This window comes from Lithobates pipiens, unplaced genomic scaffold (genome assembly GCF_037356315.1).
Source record: "Lithobates pipiens isolate NorthernLeopardFrog02 unplaced genomic scaffold, aLitPip1_a1.2 Scaffold_19, whole genome shotgun sequence".
NCBI lineage: Eukaryota > Metazoa > Chordata > Amphibia > Anura > Ranidae > Lithobates > Lithobates pipiens.
Genome location: NW_027507764.1, coordinates 496,131,072 through 496,151,595, shown reverse-complemented (window position 1 = coordinate 496,151,595; position 20,524 = coordinate 496,131,072). Strand labels below are relative to the sequence as shown.

General features: G+C 41.5%; 1 protein-coding gene across 3 annotated transcripts in view; it reads right to left on the bottom strand.

Annotated features, from left to right (window-relative positions):
- The window catches only part of TMEM67 (transmembrane protein 67), a 76,487-nt gene that overhangs the window by 16,673 nt on the left and 39,290 nt on the right, over positions 1 to 20,524 (bottom strand). For all 3 annotated transcript variants that reach the window (XM_077493035.1, XM_077493034.1, XM_077493036.1), the window contains 9 exons: positions 19,966 to 20,071; positions 15,182 to 15,238; positions 15,007 to 15,105; positions 14,775 to 14,873; positions 13,859 to 13,945; positions 4,459 to 4,555; positions 2,738 to 2,871; positions 334 to 474; positions 163 to 243 (listed from right to left, as the gene is read on the bottom strand). In XM_077493035.1, coding sequence (XP_077349161.1) covers positions 163 to 243; positions 334 to 474; positions 2,738 to 2,871; positions 4,459 to 4,555; positions 13,859 to 13,945; positions 14,775 to 14,873; positions 15,007 to 15,105; positions 15,182 to 15,238; positions 19,966 to 20,071 — 901 coding nt within the window. The remainder of the gene's footprint in view (positions 1 to 162; positions 244 to 333; positions 475 to 2,737; positions 2,872 to 4,458; positions 4,556 to 13,858; positions 13,946 to 14,774; positions 14,874 to 15,006; positions 15,106 to 15,181; positions 15,239 to 19,965; positions 20,072 to 20,524) is intronic.

Genomic DNA, 20,524 nt, shown 5'->3' with positions numbered 1-20,524 from the left:
TGCCCCTGATTATACCTGCAAGAAAGATCAACGAGGCGTCTGCTGGTGCTCACAGATCCAACAATTACTGTCCAATCCAATCAAATCTGGACAAATTGGGCAACAAGATTTATAGGTACCTTTTCAAACATTTTAAAACAAGGCATTATCAGGATTACGTACATTACTCATTGAACATAAATCAACAAACTGACGGATCTTGTCTTCCACAAATCTTTCATGAATTCCAGAAAAAAATAGAATCTGAAAACATGAAGCAAAAAAAAATTGTGTTTACATGTGAATTTTGAGGGAAAAAAATTGGTAGAAAGCCTTTCCCATCCTCACCATTACCTGTAAAGAACCAAAGCCAAGCCACAATGCAGAGGTCACGCCATAGCGCAGAATGCAACTCCACGGTGCTCTGTAATCATGTGGATCTCTGGAGAGACTGGAGGATGAATCCCGTAATGCCAGGTTTTCAAAGCCAACAATCTGAAAAGCACATAACCATTATAAAAATCATCAGAACTAATCTCTCATAATGAAATAGCATAATCACAATAAGACAGAATTCAGATAGAGCGGCTTCACTTGGACCCGCAACACAGTTTACCCCTCGTTTTTGTGTGGGTTAACTGAGCTTTCCCACGGACTGCTATTATGTCCGGTGATTTTGGTGAGTTTTCGCATCAAAGTCCCACAAAGTCCCACATGCAGGATTTTTTGGTGCACTTTTCAGAAAGTGTGCCAAAATGGCAAGACATAATAGAAGACAATGGAAAAGCACAGCTAACCCACACAAAAAATGTGGGTACACTGCGATGTTCCCACAATGTGGCCAAAGCACAGCAGGGGCGGTGTAAAAACACCCTAATTATTAACAATAAACTCTTCTGTTTAACCCCTTTAGGATGAAGGTATAAACATTTTCTAACCCCTGAACTTTTAATGCCTTGCAACTTTGACATGTGTTATTCAATCAATTTTTATTTTTTTATTATCAGAACAAATCGGGCCTTAATTTGGTGGTAAATCATAGTAGAAATCGTCTGATTAGACCCTATGATATTTGACACTGACCTTGACCATAATCTTGACACTGACTCAGATAAAACCAATATTTTTACTCTATTTTATGTTTTTTTTAACACAGTCTACAGGCACAGACTGTACAGTTACTGATCACTGTGATAGCCAATCACAGAGCCAACTGATGACAGCAGATGACAGGTCTGTCTCAATACTGGGAGCACATTGAGCAGTGTGCACCCAGCACAAACATAGATGTGCACATATGCAGCCCCCACAGAAGACGACCCGTTTCAATGAGGCTGCATATGTGCATACGCTCATTGGCAGGGGGTTAAAAGATGCAAAATACTACTAACTTATAGCTGAAAGCTTGGATGTGATATGTCACCATTTACTGGATACCTAAATAAATAGAAGATTCAAAACACTTTAAGCTAAACTTCAGGCAAATATAAAATAAATGTAAAAAATAAAAACAACATTCAATGCAGCTGTGTATTACTTTAATATTAAAGCCAAACAACCATTATAGTCATGTTTGCCTAGGGTGCCATGAAAAAAACACTTATATTTACCTTATTACTTGCTTCCCCAGGCTTCTGTTCACTGTGCGACCGCTCCCAAAAAGATCCATTAGTCAGTCACTGTCTGATGTCATCATGTACAAGTACATGTACAGGACCAGCAGTCTTGCTTTGTAAGTGAGGGCGCTGAATGCCTACCCCCAACCTGGAGCATCGGAGGAAAGAGAACCTGGGATGGCTGCTGGGGGAGTGAGGGGTTAAGCTAAGTATAAGTGTTTTTTAATGGTACCCTAGGCAAAAGTGAACATTTAACTCTTGCTTCGGCGGGGGGTCCCCGCTGCAAGGGCCGTTTTTTATTTTTATTTTACCAAGAGTTCAGCTTTAAATATATTTTACATACAATATGCCTAAGTACCCACATCTGCCTTGGTATCAGCCTTTTGCCTTCCACTAACAGTAACATTAACATTGGGAAAGGGAGGTACATCACTTGAAGCCAATCAGGTTCTGCTGCATGCCCATGTGCCTACAAGGAAAATACACACACTTATGGAGAGCAAAGCTGAAGTCTTATCAGTATGATATTGATACTGTATTGTCCATCAGCACGCAATACAGGGCTGTGGGTATTTCCTAACTCTAACAGAGAAAGCAATGTCACCCTGGCTGTGCTGCTTGACAGGCGTAAGAATAACAAAATTGGCTGGACAGAATTTGAAGTCCTTTGGGAAATCAGGCAGGTCACATATGTGTGTTGAATGTGTATTTAGCCCCTTAGGAGTTACGTTTTACATTTTTTTTTTTTTTTTTTTACAATACTTGATTAAATCTAATGGGTTCCAAAAACTTGCAACTTTAATCAGCAGTGAAATGCTAATGCTTTAACTTTAAAATGTTCTAGTTTAAAAGCTAAAATATTTAAGTCATCGTATCATATCCTATAACAGCTGATTATTAAAAGCTATGCAAAACAGCTCAATCTAGCTGAATGAGGCTGCCAGCAGCTTCTTCTGTTTCTCAGGGAACTCCAGTGGAGAATCTCGATGCTGCAGAGATATAACATTGCTGACCTTTGATAGAATTTGGCCTTACCCCCTGAGTGAGAACTTTTATTGTGTGCTGATTTTGGCTGAAATGCTGTAGTCAACAATTGTGCTTTCAGAAGTCAAAGGAAAAAAAATCTAACAAAACATATCAACCTTTAGAAAGAAGAGTACAATGAAAACTTGAAAGAGGGGGTTGATCTTGCGCACTGTCTGGATTTCATTCCACTCATTTGCAATGAAGTAAGATCTCCAAATACTGACAGGTTCAGGGCCACTCTTTACACCACCTTAAAAAAAAAAAAGTTAACTGACAATGAACACATTGTTGTTGTAGACTGTGCATAGGGCCAATAATTTACAGGTAATCGCTTTACAAGTCAATGATATGGGAGTGGCTGTGATTAGCTGTCGGAGCTGTCATACTCCTATTGCTCTCAATGGAGCTTCTGCCCACAGGTAATCTTCGGGAACCCCCACTGGGTCGCCGGCATCGAATTGCTAATGACGCTATTAGCAAGTGCGGAGCTTGCTTTACTAACTATGCAATGTTAGTACAGTGATCACCCAGCTGAGCTATTGTGTTCCAACAAAGAGACTGGTCAGCGCTCGCATCCAGCATGCCCATTCGACAGAAGCCAGATGTTAGGCCAGCTTCTGTTGGACAGGCTGCTGTATACACTGGCTGAATGCCACGTGGACCAGCCTTTAAAGTGTGATTTCATTCAAAACCTAACTAAGCTTAAACCTGCTCCCACCCCATTCTAAGCATATTCTATCTACCCTGTAAAATGAAAGATGCTTATACTTACCTATTCTGAAGTAGCACTGGTCCGGTCACATAATTGGGTCCCACTGCCAACTTAGGTGTAGAGGAGGGACAGCCAACAATGACTGCCCCATAATAAGCCTATGGGTGATGTCATCGCCCAGGCTCTGCAGCTGCTATCACTGCTCTCTCATCTACCTTTAAGCCGCTGCTGGAGAGATCATGTGATTAGACCGGAGTGACTTTAGAATAGGTAAGTATAGGCATCTTGGGGGGGTATATTTAAGCTTAATTAGGCTTTGACTGGAATTACACTTTAAGCAAAATTTCCCTCCCCGCAAAATGTAATGCCTGTTCTGTCTATGAGGGTCTAATAAAGAGGAAAACTTACTGAAGTCCTGTAGGCCTCTGGACTTTTCTTGATCCTGCCCCAGAATGCTGGCAGACCCTCTATATCATCACATACAATGCAGGAACAGCTGTGGCTGCTGGTCCTGCACTGTACATAAGCATGTTGGCAAGAGGGGAAACGACACACCTGGAGAAGTGGAGTAAGTATTCCTGTTCATTAGAAACCCTAGACACTGGTTGTCCAATCTGCAGCCTTCCATTACTCATTGTGAAGCCACTGGACTCTGGCAGTAGTGGGAGTGAGAGCACTGAATTGTAAAAGGTTAAAAGCAGTGATCTCTACTAGCCTCATGTAACATGTTTCTAGTCTCTCATTCTGCAGAATGTCACCAGTCTCCAATCAAACCTGTAGCATGTCCACAGTCTTTGACTATCATTCTCAAGCATTTTCTAGTATGCCTACAGTCTGACAGTCTTCTCTAGCATTACATATACTGAACATTATGTGCAGCCCTTCAATAATGCCAGTTATGATGCTGCAGTTGAAACTTGGCTATTAATCCAAACACTCTCTAGTCTAGAGTATGCTTACCACAATATCCTAATGGAACCCATATGGACTTTTCCTGCAACACCTGGGTCACAGGTTCAAACACTCAAGTCTGTTTGACCATTCTAAGCCTTATAATGATTATATTCTGTTCTTGAACTAGAAATGCAGTGATATGGAACCTTACACATAGAAGTATAATCTCACCTTCAGATTTTAAAGTTCTGTTTTTGGGTCTTTCCCAGTCAATGAAGAAAATATCAATGGTCAGCTGAGAAATAAGAGTGTGCAAAAACTGAAGGGCCTAAAACAAAATGTATACAAATACCTTTAGGCACAGAATACAAAAAATCTGTAGCATCACTATAAACAAATGTCATAGCTAATTACAACCCAGGAGCATACCAGGGACCTAGTAAATGCTAAAATGTCCCACAATCCTGCTTGGTGTGCAATTGCGGAGTCGCAGATGGCAGGACCAATTATAATGTGAAATATTGTTACATGTGAATTTTAAGGCTTGGAATTAGAATTGTGAGTGTGATATAAAGTTCAGCACTGAGCTGTGCAAACAAAATGAGAGTGCATGCAAAAAAAGAAAATTAATTAAAAAAATGACTAACATCAATAACGCGTGTAGATTATACAAACATAATACTGATAAAAAAATATAAATATCAATGTATCATAATGTCCATATAAAAATGCATGTGAGAAAACACAAAAATTCCAAGGGAGGAAGTAGGTGACTGGAGTGAAAAAACAGTTCAATATGTATTAAAACTTCTGCTCCTGATTCTTAAATGTAGATTTCTAGATATTTAGATATTTAGATTTAGCACATGATTTGGATACTGAAATTAATCAAATTTCTATCCTAGATAGGAATACATTACTGACCCATGAGGCGCATCAGAAGGATAATTCAAAGTCTAAATGGTCCTTTTTTACCATGTTTTTGGGGCGATGTTATTTATAGGGGCGCCAAATCTATACAGGCAAGTATTGCGCCTAATGTGGTCGACCTAATGTGGTCTACATGTGCTACACATCACATTGTATATTTGCTTACATGCCCCTGTAAGAAACAGTATGTGGGTTGCACTATACACCCCTTCAGTGTCAGAGTAAATGAGCATATTAACAACATTAATAATGGGAAGGCCAACCATAGTGTTCAGAAACATTATCTTCGGTATCACAATAGGGATCCTTCAAGTACCCAGTTTTTTATTATAGATAAATTCATATCTCACTGGAGAGGAGATTCCAGCACTAGGGGTGTTTTACATCTTGGATTGAACGTTTTGGATTTATGAACTTAAATCCTACTGGCCCCATGGCATGAACATTGACTTGGATATTAATGTGTTTGGTAATAGGTCCTAACGTGTTTTACATTCTTGTTATGCAGTGTTTTGTTAGCACACATTTTATTTATATTTTTATTATGACATTTTTAATATTATTCATATATTTTATTATATTATTTCATGCATCATTATGGGCGTTTTCCATTATATGATACGGCCGCAGAGTTGGTGTCATGCCACTCACTGTTAGATTCACATTCAATAGTCTTTAAATGTAAAATTTAAATCTTTAAATTTTAGTTTTGTTTACAAAGAGAGACTGAATATTCGATATTTTAAGAGGTATTGCCACCTTTAGGGAAATGCTATATGTATTGTCCCTGGCTGGGGGTTCTTCCGGTCTGGCTTATGCAAGTTCAGGCCCACATGATTTCATTGGTTCATCAATTTGGTTTATTGTTGTATATTGGTGTGGTACATTGGGAGCCAGCCTGTACCCCGGATGATGTCTTGGTGGACGAAATGTTGGGACGTATTGTGCTGGCTCCATGTTATTGTGCTTCTTACTACCCTCCTTTGTGAACACATATATACAGTGCCTGTATCCATCCCTATTGATGTAAGTGCATTACTTATTCAATAAATATATTTGGTAAGGATTTTATGCTATGTTGCCGTTTTTTACTCCTCAATTTATATATGCCTGGTTGAGCCTTGGATTTTTTGGACGCTGAGTTGGAGTGGCTGCATTCCCTCTGTGCTGGTTTCCATGTGTGCTGGTTCTGTGTATGCTGATTCCCGTGTATACTGGTCCCTGTGGAGTCCAATCTACCTTGGTTTCTCTGCGCATTTGTCTGCTTGCTAGTAGCCCATTGGATCTGGTAAGAGTACCCAATCATTGTGTCTAGTGGTGGCTGCACATTCAATGTCAATTTCCACTCCCAGTGGCCCTCTTCACAAAAGCACTTCTAACATCTTCATATTGAACAGTTATTTCACTCCAGTCACCTACTTCCTCCTTTGGAATCTTTGTGTTTTCTCACGTGCATTTTTATATGGACATTATGATACAATGATGTTTATATATTTTTTTATCAGTATTATGTTTGTATGATCTACACACTTTGTTGTTGTAAGTTATTTGTTTAATACATTTTTTTTTTGCATACTCATTTTGTTTGCACATCTCAGCGCTGCACTTTATATCACACTCACTTATGCAATCGGTTCTATTACAGTGTCAGCAGATTAATAGTCCTTGAGTGCTGGCCCAGTATAATCTTTTATTGTTATTGGTATTAGAATTCACTTCCTCTATTGGCAGCTCACATCTGCAGCCACTGTTTGCAGAAGGCCCTGTGAGTTAGAATGGTGCAGCCACCATTACATTTACAAATCCTCCTCAATTTTTCGTAGTTACATAGTGCACAGTTACATAGTAGCTGAGGTTGAAAAAAGATACAAGTCCAACCTATGTGTGTAATTATATGTCAGTATTACATTGTATATCCCTGTATGTTGTGGTAGTTTAGGTACTTATCTAATCATTTTTTTTTTAACTATCAATGCTTCCCGCTGAGACCACCACCCGTGGAAGGAAATTCCACATCCTTGCCGCTCTTACAGTAAAGAACCCCCTACGTAGTTTAAGGTTAAACCTCTTTTCAAAGAGTGGTCACGTGTCTTGTTAACCACATCAATACAGTGCAGTTACACCCCCTTCCTGACCAGACCAATTTTCAGCTTTCAGCGCTCTCACAGTTTGAATGACAATTACTCAGTCATCCAACACTGTATCTATATGAAACTTGCGTCCTTTTTTCCACACAAATAGAACTTTCTTTTAGTGATATTTAATCACTTGTGTGTTTTTTATTTTTTGTGCTATAAATAAAATAAAACGTAAATTTTGTGAAAAAAAATGCCTTTCTTTGTTTCTGTCATAAATTTTTGCCAATTAGTAATTTTTCTTCATACATTTTGGCCAAAATTTATACTGCTACCTATCTTTGGTAAAAATAACCCACATTAGTATATATTATTTGGTCTTTGTGAAAGTTATAGGGTCTACAAACTATGGTGCCAATCATTGAAAATTGATCACTTCTGATCAGGCCTTCAGTACATCAGGTGTACCTCATTTCTTGAGACACTAACAAGTCAGGAAAGTACAAATACCCCCCAAATGACCCCTTTTTACAAAGTAGACATCCCAAGGTATTAAGTAAGTAGCATGGTGAGTTTTTTTAAGTTGTCATTTTTTCCCACAATTCTTTGCAAAATGAAGATTTTTTTTTTTTTTTACTAAATTGTCATTATCAGGTTATTTCTCACACACAGCATATGCATACAACAAATTACACCCCAAAATACATTCTGCTACTCTTCCCGAGTACGGCGATACCACATGTGTGAGACTTTTACACAGCCTGGCCACATACAGAGCACCAACGTTGATGTAGTACCTTCAGACGTTCTACGAGCAAAAATGATGCTCTCATTTCTCAACCACCTATTACACTTTTGAAGGCCCTGGTGTACCAGGACAATGGAATTTCCCATAAAATGACCCCATTTTGGAAAGCAAACACCCCAACGTATTATCTGTGAGGCATAATGAGTCTTTTGAATGGTTAATTTTTTTTCCAGAAGTTTTTGGAATATGTGGAAAAAAATTAAAACGCATTTTTTTTTACACAAAATTGTCAATTTATAAGATATTTCTAACACATAGCATGTATATAGCAAAAATTACACCCCAAAATACATTCTGCTACTCTTCCCGAGTACGGCGATACCACATGTGTGAGACTTTTACACAGCCTGGCCACATACAGAGCACTAACATTGATGTAGTACCTTCAGACGTTCTACGAGCAAAAATGACGCATCTCATTTCTCAACCACCTATTACACTTTTGAAGGCCCTGGAGTACCAGGACAATGGAATTGCCCATAAAATGACCCCATTTTGGAAAGCAAACACCCCAACGTATAATCTGTGAGGCATAATGAGTCTTTTGAATGGTTAAATTTTTTCCAGAAGTTTTTGGAATATGTGGAAAAAAATTAAAATGCATTTTTTTTTACACAAAATTGTCAATTTATAAGATATTTCTAACACATAGCATGTATATAGCAAAAATGACACCCCAAAACACATTCTGCTACTCCTCCCGAGTATGGCGATATTACATGTGTAGGGCTTTTACACAGCCTGGCCACATAGAGAGGCCAAACATTGAAGTAGTACGTTCAGGCGTTCTAGGAGCATAAATGACACATCTCATTTCATTCCTACCCATCACACTTTTGAAGGTCCTGGACCACCAGGACAGTGAAATTACCCACAAAATGACCCCAATTGACTTGTGATGGCTGTTACCTACATTGCCCCATATTTCCACATCCGTGATCAGGTCTGTATTGTTGGTAATCAGTATATCTAGTAACGCTTTATTTCTAGTTGGTGCATCTACCATCTGAACCATAAAATTGTCCTGCAAGACATTTAGGAACTGGCAAGCCTTAGACAAATGCGTGATTCCCTTCCGCTCAGTCTATGTCTGGGTAATTAAAATCCCCCATTATGATAACACTTCCCATCCTTGCTGCTAATCCAAATTGTGATAGGAGATCTGCACCCCCCCCCCCTCCTCCCTCAGGTTAGGGGGCCTATAGCATACTCCCAGTATTATTTTAACCTTAACTTCATCCCTTTGGAGCTCTACCCATAAGGAATCCACCTCCTCCCTAGCTCCCTTAGTGATGTCATCTCTCACATTCACTTGTACATTATTCTGGATATATAGGCATACCCCTCCCTCTTTTTTACCCTCTCTATCCCTGCGATAAAAGGTATACGCTTAAATGGTTGGCAGCCAATCACGAGAGATGTTGAACCAGGTCTCTGAAATTCCCACAAAATCCAAATCCTCCTCATACAACAGTATCTCTAGTTCCCCCATCTTATCCGCCTGGCATTGATGAACATGCCACGTAGTTTAGACCGGTCGCATAGTGACCTTTAATTTTTACCAATGAAGGTAAAAATAATCATATGGATGATTGTTATGACAAATAAAACATGCACTGTAGCATGGTGATTATGTTCTATCACATCCCTTCCACAGACCAGTGCCAGTATTACTACTTTGTGGCCAGGCAGCTTGGCAGTTTCAAAGAGAAATTGAAGCCAGCCAAAGATATAGGTCTAATATGAGAACATTATTAGAAAATATGCTATTAAGCTGCTTCAGTGGCACATTTCACAGTTCATCCTTAATGTTTATAGAAAAATAAACACATTCTTAAATGATAATACCCCTAAAGAAATCCTTTTTGTACCCCTCCCTCCCCCAAAAAGCAATATATGCACCTTTTCACCATTGTAGGTAATGACATCATTATTGATGATTGAATAGGCACATGGATGGTATATAAATTGTTCTATTCCACTATGTATAACAGGTAAGATAGCTGAAATTTTCTAAGGATTTAAAAAAAAAGCCCATTCCACCTATAATGTTTGTTTGGAGACTTCAAGATCAACAGCAAACTGCATGTGCACAAGTACAGAGGGGTGGGACTTTCAATGTGTCTTTCAATGAACTCTAAAAAAAAGATTTCACAGTGAGTACAAAAATCCTATTTTTTTTCCTGTCCATTAAAGGACATGGGAACTTTTAAACCTTCAGGATATCCAAAAGCAAGTTGGGGGGGGGGGGGGGGGGGGGGGATGCGACAGCAAACAACCTCTAACAAACCCAATGTAAAACAACATTAATTGGGGACTGTCTACATCTCACACAGCTGCCTCAAGGGCCTTACACCCGAAGCTGGAATAAGATGAGGCCAAAACATCTTCCTAGTAGAATGTAAGAACAGACAAGGTGGCAGTTTTGCAAATAATGCCAGAGGCCTGATGCTGAAAAGCCCAATAGGCGCTTGCAGTCCTAGTGGAGCAGGCCTTAACAACCAAGGGGGGTCCTTATCCTTGAGACTATAGGTCTGAATGACTGTATGACTGTCTAAATAGTAACCAGTCTTTCTAAAGGGCCGTACGCACAGGCCAAATATCGGGCATCATTGGCCAGTTAAATAGAAACTGGCCTAGATTCCGCACGTGTGTACAGCAGCTGGTTCGACAGAAGCCAAAGGGGCATGACCAAAAAGATCTGTCTATCACCATCCAATCAGCTCTGACGTGTTCTGGCAGGGGGCCGTCCCCCTGTTGGAACACAATAACTCAGTGGGGGAAATTGCAGTACTAACATGTCATAGTTAGTACAGCGGCTCCTCCCGAGCTCTTCTTTCATTCAACATGTTGGGTTGAATGAAAAAAACAAAAACGAATAGTGTGTACTAGGCATAAAAGATAAATAAAGCAGTGGCTGAGAAATAGACTCTTATAGGCCACACCACATCCAAACAATGGAAGGAAATGTCCTTTTGATGAAACAGAGCTGGACAAAGGGACATGTGAACAGTATCCTAGTTAAGCTGAAGACTACCTTAGGCAAGAAGGAAGTCCCAGGCCACAACATCATCTTTTCCCTGTACAAAAACAAAATGAGTTTGAGGCCTCCAACTCCCACTCGCCTCGCAGAGGGAACAGCAGCAAGAAAAGCAACCTTGTGGGTAAGGGTAGAGAGAGGGATGTGTAACAGGTTCAGAAGTGCAGAGAGAACCAAATTCACATCTCAAGGGTCACGAGTGCACAGATTGGGGGAACCAGATAGGAGACCCTTGTGCAATGGTTTAAATCTGAGTGTACAAAGCCAATGATCACTGAAACAGATGAAAAGAATGAGAAGTACAGAGACATGACCCTTGATAGTGCTAAGAGCCAAGACCCAGTCAAGATCAAGACCCAGCTGCCGGAAAGTGAGAATCCGTACCATGAAGAAGCTCCTGGGGTGGAAGCCCCTTCTGTGCGATCCACGTCCATTGACAAACCTTGTGGGAAGTGAACATCCTAGCCCCGAGTATGGTAAGAATAAGACTCAGAGATGTCTGTCCCTTAGAATCTGGGCTTCAACAACCATGCCATTAAAGCCAAAGACCGAGAAGCAGGATGGCAAATTGGCTCTTAGGATAAAGGCCTGGCAGGGCACATGTAATCAGTGTTGGTCATCTTACTTTAAAAAAGGAATTAGTTAAGTTACAAATTACTTCTCCTAAAAAGTAATTGCGTTAGTAACTCGGTTACTACATTGGAAAAGTAATTAGTTACTCAGCAAAGTAACTGTGACAGGGGTGGCAGCGGTGGTACTTGAGGGGGTGGCAGCGGTGGTACTTGAGGGGGTGGCAGTGGTGGTACTTGAGGGGTGACAGCGGTGGTGGTGTACTTGGGGGGCTGGCAGCGGTGGTACTTGGGGGGTGGCAGCGGTGGTGTACTTGGGGGGGTGGCAGGCAGCGGTGGTACTTCGGGGGGTGGCAGCAGTGGTGGTGCCATCCTCTCCCACCACCACCTCTGCCTCTTACTGATCCCATCCCCCACCACCAATGATCTCATCCCTACCATATCCCCCCATCACCTCTGCTGTAGAAGTGATGGTGGGTGGGTAGGGATGGGATCAGTAAGAAGCAGAGGTGGTGGAGGACTTGGGATGGATTGATTGCACTGCAATTCGAATTGTCAGACAGTCACTTACTTGAATGCCTCCAGGGATGCCTTTCCTCATGGGGAGAGAGAGAGACCCTCCCCTTCACTCGATTGGTGTCAGCTGGTCAGCTGACTTCATTTTTCAGTGTCCGTCCCACCTCCCTGCATTCTCTCTCTCTGGATAGGCGGGGCAGTCCAGACAGTCTCTCTGAGTCTCAGCCTCTTCTCAGCTCAGCGGGCGAAAGCCCCCTTCCCCGTGGGGGAAACGAACGGCCAGGCAGCGCGGCCACGGTCCTAACCTAGGAACAGCACTAGTGGCAGTAATAGTATGATCCTCTAGCTTCAAAGTGATGCATACTGTGATGCATACTGTGTCAATAAGTGTTGAAAGGGTCTTGTTTAGTTTAGGGGCGATGGCAGAAGGCCTGCAACTCTTTGGAGGCAAGTTCATCTGGTAGGGACTGGAGAGACTCAGAATCAGAGTTTCAGCTTCCGATGGCTCAGAGGCCTCAGGCAGATTTAAAAGAGAATCTGAAGGGGAAGACACAGGAGTGCACTTGTGTTGCCTCTGTGTTCAGAGTCAGTAAACAAATGTGTGATAAAAGAAGGTGGTCATGTCTGACAGAGCTAGGGAAGACTCCAAAGACTGCACAGAGTCCAGGAAGAAAGAAAACAAGACAATTCCAGCCTGCAGATATTACTGGCATCAGTAGGCACACTGCAAGCAGCACTGCAGCCCTTAGTATAGTGTGAGAAGGGGCACTTGAAACAGTGGGACTGTCCCCCTTGTGTCCATGAATCAGACCTATTGCAGCCTTGTGGTGCTAAAGCAATGCTGCTTAAGGTAGAAGACAAGGGCTCAGGTATTCACAAAACCCAACCATTGGTAGCAGGTGAGGGTCGGATTGCTGGAAGTGACCAAGTCACTGTAGGTGAACAGCAGGAAAGGACCAATTATTGAAGTTCCACTTGGAAAAGCAGGGACAGTAGAAGGAAGATTCTTTGATAATGAATAAAAGGAAATGAGATGCTGTCAGGGCTCAATGCAACAGTATTAAGTCTTCCGCAGTAGGAACCGACTGGAAGCTGCGATATTTTAGGGGCCCAGCAATTCAAACAAATGAGGTAGCTCCTGATGCTGTGTCTGTCTACTCACTGAATTTTCAAACATAGAGCAAGCGCTGAGGCAAGGCAAGGCAAGCTCTGGACTTGTAAAGCGCTTTGCAGCTAAATTGTTCCTCGATGCAACCTAGAAAATGATTTAAATGGAACTCAGTGCCCGAAGGTCACCTCCAGGCTAGCCCCACAACTTCCAGTCCAGTGGAGTCCAGTCACAGCACTACAAAAGGCCAAGCTGAGGATAGGTAACCCTGGGTGACTCCTGTAGTGGGGACCATCTCTAGCGGCATTTCTCAATTGAAGAAAACTTTTTGAAAAAAAATTGTGCTAGTAAAATTAAGTTAGTCCATTCTCCTAGGAAACTAGCAAAACTGAGGCATGCTGGTAGTAGGAATGGTTATCTTGGGCAAGCTTATAAGTTTGCAAGTGTCCAATTCTCTTGTAGGTAGCAGTAAAACTCAAAGCTTAAAGTCCCTCAATGTACACATTTTTAAGAAAATAAACCATGACTTGTACTGGATTAATGTGGACTAGTGGGTCAAAGCACTGTATAAAAATAATACCATACCTTCAAAACAAATGCACAGGATACGTAAGTTATAAACTCTTTTTCATTACTGGGTAGAGGCAGTAGCACAGAGACATATTGCTGACCCTATAAAACAAACAGAACACTGAAATTAAATAATACATAAATATTAAAGAAAACCTGTTATATTTAACAATGTATAAGTAGACACTGAACTGGTTTTCCCTGGAATTTCAGCATCCATATGCAGAAGAGTAATCTGGGAGAAATGTAAACCCCTTCCAGTAGAGTTCCAGTGCTCCTCTCATAAAATGATTATAAGAGTTAGTGAATGCCTCAACACAATAAGCAGCCCTAGTACAATTAACCTTGGGCCATTGCACCAGTTTCTGTGAATGGTGGGGTCAAAATTCAGGACTGTCAACAAAAAACCCAACACCTAATGAGCAGCAATGAGATGGCATTATTTGCCTGAATGACATAAAGGCATCTAGGCCAATCCACGTATTTAAGGCAATTAGTTCTATTGTGAAGGCTGCCATATTGTTTGTGGATATATATATATATAAAAAAAAAGAAAATATATCGAACAGGAGACATTGACAGCTTAGGTTGCCCAGATGCCTGTGACTTCACCCAGGAAGGCAGGCTGTCTTGAAGCTGGTTGTCAGGGATCATTATTACAACCAGCCTGAATCAACCACTTAAAGTAACAGGCAGATCAGTCTCCCACCGTTAGGGTAAAGCATGTTGGTGAATATTATTTATGTTCACACATTCAGTGCCTTTTCCCTACAATATTTTAAATTAATTATTCTGATCAAATTATTCTAAAAAGTACCTTGCCTGATTAATTCTGGCTGGTAAAACAAAAATTACAGCAGTAGAACTGTCACTGCAGTGATAAATGTGAGGTCTAAATATCAACAGAAAGTTAACAAAAATTTGTACTTACTTTGAATAAAAGAAGCCAGTAAATCCCAGTCCCCACAGTCACAGCAAAAAACACATTGGCCAGAACTCCAGCATATATAACCAAGAACTGAATCACAGTCTAGAAATAAAGGAAGATGGTCTTTAAAACAGCTACAATCACATTTTTTCCCCACTGTGGTATTAAATAAAACCTGAGGTATAATGATATAACACTATGTTGTTCTCTGTATTTTAGGCAGCCTGCATCTCACCTGCAAGTCAATGACCTGACTACCAATCCGTCTTTTCCAAGCGGCAGTTTTGAGAAGGGACCACAGCACGGCCAGCCCACCGAGCACACCTAACGCCACCTGCAGTACCATGACAGGGGTCATAAATATGCTGAGCACAGAACACTAAAACACAGTGAAATCTATGGTAACTTACATCTGTCTGAGTGACAGAATCAGCCTGATTCATTTCATACAGAACAGAGAAAAAAACCTGAAACAGAAAACAAAATGTTCAAATAGTAATTTATGATAAAATAAGGATACACAAAATTAACATAATCAAAAAAATTTAAGAAACTTCAACTATGCCAATTCTATAAATCTAGAGATAATCCACGTGAAGACCAAGGCCGCGTACACACGGGCGGACTGTTCGCCCAACTTAGTCCGCTGAACAGTGTTTCAGCGGACAATCCACTCGTGTGTGGGCTTCAGCGGACTGTTTCAGCGGACAGTCTGATGAACAAAGTCTTACGGAATTTCCGTAAGACAGTCCGTCAAAACTTGGTTTCAGCGGACAGTCCGCTCGTGTGTAGGCTAGTTCGACAGACTAAGTTTGGCGCATGCTCAGAAAGGATTTACACGGCGAAGGTTGCATTGCAGTGTATTGGACGTCGAATTTCTCGTCCCGTCGTACGTGCCGTTCACGTCATCGCGCACGCTTTCAGCGGACTGTCTGCTCATCGTGTGTGGTCAAGTCCGTTCATGCAAATTTTGAACGGACTGTTTGTCGGATTGTCTGACGAACTTAGTTGGGCGAACAGTCCGCCCGTGTGTACGCGGCCCAAGCCTTTTCTTGTACTTTTTGTTTATAAGTTTAAATCAGTATTTTTTGCTAGAAAACTACTTAGAACCCACAAAAATTCTATTTTGTTTTAGCAGAGACCATAGAGAATAAAATGGCAATTGTTTCAATATTTTATGTCACACGGTAATTGTGCAGCAGTTTTTCAAATGCATTTATTTTGGAATAATTACACTTTAATGAATAAAAAAAATAAAAAAAAATAACATAATATATACCCTAATTTGTTTAGTAAAATATGAAAGATGATGTTACACCAAGTAAATAGATACCTAACATGTCAATGTCATGCTTTAACCACTTCAGCTGCGTAAGATTTTTCTTCATCAATTTAGGCCAATATGTATCCTGCTACATGTTTTTGGTAAAAAAAAAATCCCAATAAGCGTATATTGATTGGTTATAGTGTCTACAAACTATGGGATATTCTTGTGGAATTTTATTTTATTTTTTTAACTAGTAATGGCAGCAATCAGAGACTTAATCTGTCAACTGATTGACACCTCACTAGCCCCGTCACCTGGTATGGACTTAAAGGGGAAGCACTACGCTGAAAAAACGGCGTGGGGGTCCCCCCAAAGCCCATATCCGACCCTTATCCGAGCACGCAGCCCGGCCGGTCAGAAAAAGGGGTGGGGACGAGCGAGTGCCCCCCCTCCTGAGCCGTACCAGGCTGCGTGCCCTCAACATGGGGGGGTGCCCCCCACCCCAAAGCACCTTGTCCCCATGTTGATGAGGACAAGGGCCACAACCCTGGCCGTTGGTTGTCGGGGTATGCGGCGGGGGGCTTATCGGAATCTGGGAGCCCCCTTTAATAAGGGGGGCCCCCAGATACCGGCCCCCCACCCCATGTGAATGAATATGGGGTACAATGTTCCCCTACCCATTCACCTGGTGAAAAAAATTTAAATAAAACACAACACAAGGTTTTAAAATAATTTATTGCACAGTTCTGGGGACTTCTTCCGTCTTGGGGGGTCTTCTCGCCGGACTCCCCCGCTATCTTCTGCTAGCTCTTTTACTAGCGGAGGAGCCCGGCTTTCTTCTTCGTTGCCGTCACCATCCGGGGGTCTTCTTTCGACTTTGGGGGTCTTGTCCCCCTCTTCGGTTTTTCTTGCCGGGCCTCCGCTTTCTTCTCCCAGCTCTTTTACTAGCGGTGGTCCGGTCTTCTGTCGCCACCTCTTCTTCAGTCTTCGGGGGGTCTTGTCCCCCTCTTCAGTTCTTCTTGCCAGGCTAACGCTTTCTTCTCCCAGCTCTTTTACTAGCGGTGGCCCGGTCTTCTGTCGCCACCTCTTCTTCCGTCTTCGGGGGTCTTGTCCCCCTCTTCAGTTCTTCTTGCCAGGCCTCCGCTTTCTTCTCCCAGCTCTTTTACTAGCAGTGGCCCGGTCTTCTGTCGCCGCCGCCACCACCGCCTTCTCTTCTTTCTTGAGATGTTGACTCAACACTCTCTCTGGCTGCAATGACAGGGACGCGTTGTGCGGCGACTTATATAGGGACAGTGGGCGGGGTCACCGGGTGATGTCCCCACCCCTTATGATCTCACAGTCCCCGAGGAGAGAGTGTTGTATAATTAAATACTCTGTTGGGGTTTTTTTTGGTAATTATTAAGTGTGAGAAAATTTTTTGAAACAAAAGTATCCCTGTGAGTGCAGACTCAAAGTGTACTTTTGTTTGCGAGGGTGCTATTTGCACTGTATCTGCTTTTGACTGGTCATATGGGACATTAAATTGAACATTAGGGTGGATGTGGTGGGGTACCTTTTTTATTTATTTAAAGGCAAAACGTTTTTTTTACCTTAATGCATTAATGCTTTAACAGTCAATTCCTGACAAAGTGTCAAGGCGTAGCCCCTAAAACGCATTGGCTTTATCAGGTTTAACAAAGTAATAAACTTGTATCTTAACTGTGTGGCATTTCATCTCTAGAATCATTTATTTATTCCATTCACAGTCCAAGGTGACCATTGAAGTAATTTTGTGTGCAAAGCATCTCCATATTATTGGGTTATGACAAAAAAAAGTTACAAGGCTCCAGTGCCATTCATCTTCTCCCTCAAGCATCTAACTTAAAAAGGTTTTAACCCTAAAAAAAAAAAGAACAAAAAAGATACTGTTCCTTTAAAACATGTTAAAACACATAGTGCTTATGTGGTGTAATTTGTCCTTTTGTATGCTGTGAAAAAAAAAACCTGGTTGATCCTGCCCATTCCTGTGTCCCCCTAGGTGTGCTGTCCACGGTATTCATGGCTCCTGAGCCCTGATACCATGGTCAGTTTACTTGCCTCCATCATCCCGCAGTCTCTCCTTCTCCCCCTCCCTACCTGCCTGTTAGCTCCTGTGTGTGAGCCGCCCCTCCTGCTGTTATTCCATGTGGCAGTAAAGTTAGTGCTCACAATTACTGCCAGCCCCTCTGTTATAACAAGATATACTACACAGTGTATTTTTTTTAAATTGTGCAGCTAGATACCTTACTCCACACCGATGTGTGGTCACGTGACCGCATAGCTGACATCAGCAGGAAATCTCAGCACCTCCCACTGTAATCCTTAGATCGGGAAAGGAGAGCGGCGGGCAGTCACATGAGTGCAAATTAGCGATGTGAAAAAAGGTATTTAGCAGCAGAATAAAAAAAAACGCATACACTGGGGAGTATAGCTTGTTATAACATAGGGGTTGGTGGTAATTGTGAACACTGACTTTAAAACCACTTTCGTAACAGTATTATTCTTTTTACACGACACATCATACAAAAGTATGAGAATACCTCTCAAAATTGAGTTCAAGTGTGTCCATTGTAGGATACTTTTAACACTTTAGCATTCACAGACAATTGTGCACTTTCAACCTTTTGCCAACAGGTTGGGGAAGGCCCTTCTCTGTGTCAGCATGACTGTACCCCTGTGTACAAAATCAGGTCCATAAATACATTTTGACCAGTTTGGTGTTGAGGAATTTGAATGTCGTGCACAAAACCCTAACTTCAACACTACTGAACACTTTTGGGAGCAATTCCCCAAAATAGCCTCCAAACATTTTGTGAAAACCATAATTTCAAGGCACATGGCGTGGCCAAAATGAAACAGCATGTTGCATTTGTTGGGCATTACCGCTGCCAAACTCAACCAATTCACATCTATGGGGCCGTACTGCAACATGTGGTAGTGTGGCATTTACAGGATAAATCAGGCAGTGAGGAGGCAACATAAAGCCTTCTCACTGCGTGTCAAATGTCCTCTGAAGAGAAATTCAACACATATCACTTTCAGAGGGTACTGAATGTATGAATGAGCCCTTAGTAAACACACAGAATTGCCACAATAAAGAAGACATTATGGGATCTAATTAGTAGCTAATTTGTCCTTAAAAACCATAAAGATTTCTACAACTTTGTACAAAATATATGATAATTTTCTTTTTCCAGAGTGATGTATTAATAGAAGCAGATTTCATGTTCAGTTGCAACTGTGGAGCTTAAAGTCTAGGAGACTATGGTCAATAATCTGCAGTATTTGTTGCATTAACAGCCTTTGCAGACTGCAGTATGTAGAGATACTCTGACTTAGCGCTTAGTTAGAGAGTTGAGGCTCAGTTAAGCTGGCCATACATTATACAACTTTCTTATTTAATTTCCTTTAGGTTTACCTTCAACTGTGTAGTGCAAGGGCCTGCCTGATTGCATACAAATTGAAAGTGCTTTGGTTTGACCTCATATTATATGGTTTTTGTAACTGTAATGCGGACTTAGTCCGCCGGACAATTTGATCGTGTGTGGGCTCCAGCGGACTTTTTCATTGTAAAAGTCCAGCGGACTTAGAAAGTAGTTTTGACTCAGAATGACGCATGCTCTGAAGCAAGTGCGAGAAGGAAGCTATTGGCTACTGGCTATTGAACTTCCTGTTTCTAGTCCCGTCGTACGTGCTGTACGTCATTGCGTTAGAAATCGCCGGACTTTCGGAGTGTCCGTGTGTGGCCAAGTCCATTCGTTATAAAGTCCGGCGGATTGTTTGCCGGACCAAGTCCGCCGGACAATTCGATCGTGTGTACGCAGCATAAAGGACAAAAGTAAAAGAAAATTCTATAATGTATTGCCAGCCTTAAATATCTGCTTTTCAGTTTTATTTAATAAAAAATACCTTCACAGTCTGGCTCTCTGGATTTTGTACTTGTATATCTGTGTATTCCACAGTCATGAGTGGGGGGTAAACTGTTCCTTTGTGGGTGCCAGGAACCAGGCTGATGCTGTAAGAGATAACAAGAAATAAATAATGTGTGATGCCAAGTGGTGGTTCATTGGTAACATGCTGTTCTTCCACTGCTTTTCCTAACACCACCCCCCCCCCCCCTTTTTTTCTCTTCCTTTATCCTACTTTCTCTCAATTTATATTAGGTTACTTAGTATTATTATATTAATTGTTGTTCTACTCAATACTTTTAGCATTGGAAACTGATGCTTTATGTGAATACACTATGCTTTGTACCTCACTCATTTTACTCTTTATTGAGGTGTACTCTTTTTGTAAAGCAAAACATTTTTAATAAATACTATTCAGGAAAGCTTATTTTGCTTTTTTCTTAGTAGGCCCCTTTCACACAGGACGGATCCGTAATGATCCGCACCGTGAATATCCGCTTGCTCAGCGAGGATCGCTCCGTTTATAACCGCTTAGCCGGCGGATGACAGGACGGTTCATC